Genomic DNA, 5,113 nt, shown 5'->3' on the forward strand with positions numbered 1-5,113 from the left:
ACATCTTGAGACAGGAGCTGCACCTTGTTCTCCAGGACAGGTTTTTGGAAAGAAAAGACAGGACTGTGAAGATTCTGGGAAAATTGAAACAGCTTTTTTTAAGAAATGAAAATAAAATCAAAAGAAATGACCAATATGTTTTTCTCTATTTATTTTTATGTTTCCCTTTTCCATCTTGCACTAGTTCTCCATCCCATTCATTCTAAATGGATCTCACCTCTAAGATCCATCACTTGGCAAGTTTTAGACATTGTAAAATACCATGAGCTACACCCAGTTTGCCTTCCCCTGTTTTTCTTGGAAAGCAATGCTGGAGACACAAGTGCAGTGCTTGGGTCAGGTACAAATTCTGCATTCAGGGAATGTGCTCAGACAGTGTCTGACACTCAGCAGGGACAAGGCACAGCAGCAGCCAAGGGCATTGCTGTGCCCCTGTGCAGGAATCAAGACTCTGGCTCTTGGCTCAACACGGCAAAGTTCCCGTGTTTGGCCAGGCTCAGGGGCTGCCCGGGGAGCGCGGGGCTCGGCGCGGGGCCGAGCGGGCAACGGACAAACGGCCCCGGGGACAAACGGCCCGGTGCTTCAGTTGCAGCGGCAGCAGCGGCAGCAGCAGCAGCAGCGGCGGCAGCAGCAGCGCAAAGAGAAAAAGCGGAAGAAGCGACATTATCGCCCCTCTTTATCTTCTCCTCTCCCTCTCCCACTCTTCCACCCTCTCTCCCGCGGTCCCTCACCCATTCCCGATCTCCTTTTCTCTGTGTTCCCCTCCTCTCCCAGTTTCCCTCTCCCCTTGCCCGCCCGGGACATGCCCCCGGCCCGCCCCTGGCCCCGGCCCCGGCGCCGGCCCCGGCGCCGGGCGTCCCGCCTCGCTCTCGCCTCCGCCCGGCTCTGGCCGAGCTGGCGCTGGCGCTTCTGGGCGGGCCTCAGTGCCTGGGGCTGGGGCGGTATCGCCGCCCTTTGGCTCCGCCTGCTCCGAGCCCTGCCCCGGCCCTGGCCCTGGTCCCGGCCCTTGCCCCGGCTCCTCCCGGGGCCCGCGGAGGACACAGGCGGTGCAGCCGTTGCCGCCGCCTCCGCTGCGGCTTCCCCGGCCCGAGCTCCGCCGCTCGGCAGCGCGGCCGCTGGCCCCGAGCCGCCGCTGTCGCGTTCCAAGGAGCGGACGCCTGCGGATGCTCGGCCCGGGGAGGTCGGGGAGCGCTCGGGGGCCGTTCCTGGCCCCGGGCCGAGCGCTGACGGCCGCGTCTCTTCCCCAGGGAAGGCGCAGGAGGCCCTGCAGCAGCGCTACAGGATCGGCTCGCTGCTGGGGCGCGGCGGCTTCGGCAGGGTTTTCTCGGCCACTCGGCTCTCGGATGGCGCCCCGGTGAGCAGAGGGGCCAGCGGCGGGCGGAGGAGGAGGAGAGGGCGGAGGAGGAGGAGAGGGCGGAGGAGGAGGATGGGGCTGGACACGGTAGGCGGCGAGCTGAATCCGCTGCTCCCTTTGGCTTGCAGGTGGCCATCAAAAAGGTGCCACGGAACCGCGTCCGGCACTGGGGCGAGCTGGTGAGTGAGCGGGGCCAGCGGCAGAAGCCGGGGCGTGCCGGGCGGGGATGAGCCGGGGCCCGGCAGGGTGGGAGCCACCAGGACACCTGGAGGGAGAGCGGGCGTGGGGCCAGCGGAGGGCACAGAGCATCCCGGGCTGGCTGAGGGCTCCCCGAGCCCTGGCACGGGCTCAGCCCCACTGACGGCACCGTGCTCCTCCCGCAGCCCGACGGCACCAGCGCACCACTGGAGATAGTGCTGCTGGACAAGGTGTCCACAGGCTTCCCCGGTGTGGTGCAGCTGCTGGATTGGTTTGAGCTCCCCAACACCATCGTGATGGTACTGGAGCGCCCAGAGCGGTGTCAGGACCTGCGGCATTTCATTCGGGCACGGAGGTTCCTGTCAGAGGAAGAGGCGCGGGAGCTTTTCCGGCAGGTGCTGGAGGCCGTGCAGCACTGCACCAGCTGCGGGGTCCTGCACAGAGACATAAAACCGGAGAACATCCTGGTTGACCTGGACACCGGGCAGGCAAAATTAATTGACTTCGGCTGTGGCACCTACCTGCAGGACACAGCCTACACTCAATTTGCAGGTGAGCCCACCCAGGGGTAGGCTCCCGGTCCCGGCATCTCCTGGCCCAACATCTCCTGGCCCAACATCTCAGGGCCCAGCCAGGGTGTGGCAGCAGGGATTCTCCCAGGACTGGGGCTGGGGCAGCCAGCCTGACAAAATCCCCTGTGGGTGGGGGTAGCAGAGAGGGGGAGCCAGGACCTGTGCACCAGCTGGTTTGGTGTGCTGGTGAGAATGGGCTTGGACTGCTGTGCTTCCCTGCTTTGCCTTGGTACATAATATTTTTTTGGCAATGCCAGCAGGGAGGATGTGGGTATGGTTTTTCCCCAGCACTGTGAGCAGGTTTTTCCTTTGTTTGTCATGGTCGGGCCTTGCCAGGGTTTCTGCTGCCCTCTTCCAGCACCAGTGCCTTCTTTTCCAACCCTGGGTTTGTACACAAGTGCCAGGTGCTGGCGAGAGGGCAGCAGGTCACCCCGTGAGCCACTGGGGCAGCCCCACATGCCCAGGGATGCTGGGGTCACGCTCTGGGAGCAGCAGCATCCCCCTGATGAGCTCCATCCATATTCCATAGGAACACGATCATACAGACCCCCGGAATGGACTAACTTCAGGTGGTACTATGGCGAGGCAGCAACCGTCTGGACCCTGGGCATCCTGCTGCATGAGATGGTCTGCGGGAAGCACCCTTTCAGGAGGGGCTGGAACATCAGCTGGGCCCAGCTCCCGCTGCCACAACGGCTCTCCCAAGGTGGATCATCATGTCTGGGCACGGGGGGAACACCAGTGTTGGGAGACAGCAGCGGGCTCGTGAGCATCCCGCTCTGGCAGCTGCTGAGGAGGTGGCACATGTCCTGCTCTCCTGCTCTCCTCCAAAACAGAGAATTGATGGGAAAGTTAAGGCCCAGCTGTGAGCACATCCAGCGTGGCCTGGGCACGGGTATAGTGGGGCAAAGCAGACAGGAGCCTTCTCCAACTGACCAGTGGTTTGTGGTTTCTCTCCCCAGATTGCCAAGTTCTGATCAGGCGGTGTTTATCCCTGCACTACTTGGACAGGCCCTCATTAGAAGACCTGTTCTGTGATCCCTGGATGCAGGATATTCATCAGCCATAGAAGAAGGGAGAGAGCCACAGGCACAGTGATGCAGGGACCTGGTAAGTTACAGCTCCACACATACCCTGGCAATCAGAAGCAAAGAAACCCAGACTTCTTTGTCCTGCCTGTGTCACTGCACAGGGCTCATCGAGTGAGAACACGCAGCCCTTGTGCTGGAGCTGAGCTGCTCTGCCCAGCACTGGTGGCCGCCATCTGAGCTGGTTTTGCTTGTCCTGGTTCAGTGACAGCCGGGCCCTGGGCAGAACCCTGACAGCCTGGTGTCACCCCAGGGAAGAAGGAGCCCCTGGAGAAGCTGCACCAGGTGGGGCTGCTGCTGCTGCTGCTGCTGGGGACATGGAGGACAACAGCAAGGATGACAACCTCTTCCTCGACCTGGCCAGTGGCAGCTGGCGATGATGGACTTTGATTCTGGCACCTTCTTGAAAGCCAGGCTCCACAGAGAATTTTCAGGTAAGTCCAGACCCAGGGGGATGCTCCCAGATTTGTGCATTGGCCGGGAACCAAAGGTTTCCCCTTTGCTGGGGTGGATGCAACTGATTCTTCAGTGGCTGCCCAGCTGGTTTTTGGCAGGGCTGGGGGTGTGGGCTGGGGTGGTTACGAAATGGGAGTGGGCTCCTGGTCCTGCCAACAGCCCCCAGCACCCACCGTGCCCCAGGCTGGGGCTGGGGCAGCCAGCCCAACACAAACAAACCCCCATGGCAGGAGCACAGGTGGGACTCCAGAACCTGAGCACGGCTGCTTTGCTGTGCAGGCAAGGAAGGGCTTGGGCTGCTCCACTCCCCTGCTTTGCTTTGGGATCACCGTGATTTTGGGGGACAGTGCAGGGGGGAAGGGAGAAAGCATGGGCTTCCCTCACCCGTGGGTGGGTTTTTCCCTAGAATGTAGGGGTTGTGCCTTCCTCAAACTCCTGACAGACATAAGATTTTTTACCATTTTTCTTCTTTCCCCTATTTGTCTGTAGCCTATTTTCATTAATTTATTGTTTGTTTTTCTAAAGGAAGAATTCTAGGTGGGGTCCAGTCTGGATCGGGAAGTGCTTGGGACCAGCTGTGGTGTGGATGGGCCGTGCCCTTGGAGAAGGCTGAGGACATCGTTTGGGACCAGCTTTTCTTCTGGCAGCAGATGGTGTGAGGTGGGTCCTCATCTCCTTGGCATGGGTGGGACAAGAGCTTTTGGGAGATGGCAGCGGGCACAGGAGCATCCCGCTCTGGGCAGCTGCTGAGGGGCTGGATCTGCCGTGGCTGGCTGCAGGCTGGGCACATGTCCTGCCCTCCTGCTCTGCTCCCAAAGGCAGCAGTGATGGGCAGCTTTGGGCTCAGCGCTGAGCACGGCCAGCATGGCCTGGGCACTGTGGGTGGCTGGGACAAGGGGACAGGAGCCTTGAGCTGACGGGCGGTTTCTGGTTTCTCTCCTTGCAGCCGGGCTCTGCGGATGCTGAGGCTGCTCTGGGCTCTGCCAGGGCTCTGCTGGGCTCAGCACCGGGCCGGGATCAGCCAAAGAAGAAACGGTGTGACCTCCAGCAGAGACTTGAGCATTTTGGCAATGCAGCTCAAGTCTGCAGAGTGTCCACCTCCAAAGGAAAACATGACACCCCCCCCAAAATTAAACTTGTTCCATAACTTCTGAAATGAAATCAATCTGGGATGACCCCAAATGTCATTTTTCAACTTTCTCAAGCTGTAGCTCATCCCTTCTCTGAACAGTTCTCTCCCCCACCTGCCTTTTACTTCACAACTGCTCCCTCCTTTCCCCCAGTGATTTCCCAGCCCATCACAATCTCCATCACACTGCAGCCTTCCTTGATGCCCCTCACCACGAGGAAGGCCAAGCCCCAGGCTCAGGGACTCATCCTGACTGAAGAGCAGCAATGTCTGTTGCTGCCAGGGGCTCTTGGATGTCTCTGAATTCATGGACAGA

At 60.4% G+C, this 5,113-nt stretch overlaps 1 protein-coding gene across 2 annotated transcripts; it reads left to right on the top strand.

Annotated features, from left to right (window-relative positions):
- The first annotated feature begins 585 nt into the window (after positions 1 to 585).
- LOC147647316 (serine/threonine-protein kinase pim-1-like) lies at positions 586 to 4,829 on the top strand. Of its 2 annotated transcripts, none has more exons than XM_086872231.1 (8): positions 586 to 1,354; positions 1,483 to 1,533; positions 1,738 to 2,104; positions 2,654 to 2,830; positions 3,087 to 3,234; positions 3,466 to 3,646; positions 4,194 to 4,328; positions 4,615 to 4,829. In XM_086872231.1, the coding sequence occupies exons 1-5, from the start codon at positions 803 to 805 to the stop codon at positions 3,191 to 3,193; spliced, it is 1,254 nt and encodes a 417-aa protein (XP_086728357.1). In that variant the 5' UTR covers positions 586 to 802; the 3' UTR covers positions 3,194 to 3,234; positions 3,466 to 3,646; positions 4,194 to 4,328; positions 4,615 to 4,829. The 2 variants fall into 2 exon arrangements, with proteins under 2 accessions (XP_086728357.1, XP_086728356.1); XM_086872230.1 differs by having other exon boundaries at positions 591 to 1,354; positions 3,418 to 3,646.
- Positions 4,830 to 5,113: the final 284 nt, after the last annotated feature.

This window comes from Cyanistes caeruleus, unplaced genomic scaffold (assembly GCF_971803275.1).
Source record: "Cyanistes caeruleus unplaced genomic scaffold, bCyaCae1.hap1.1 HAP1_SCAFFOLD_11, whole genome shotgun sequence".
Classification (NCBI taxonomy): domain Eukaryota; kingdom Metazoa; phylum Chordata; class Aves; order Passeriformes; family Paridae; genus Cyanistes; species Cyanistes caeruleus.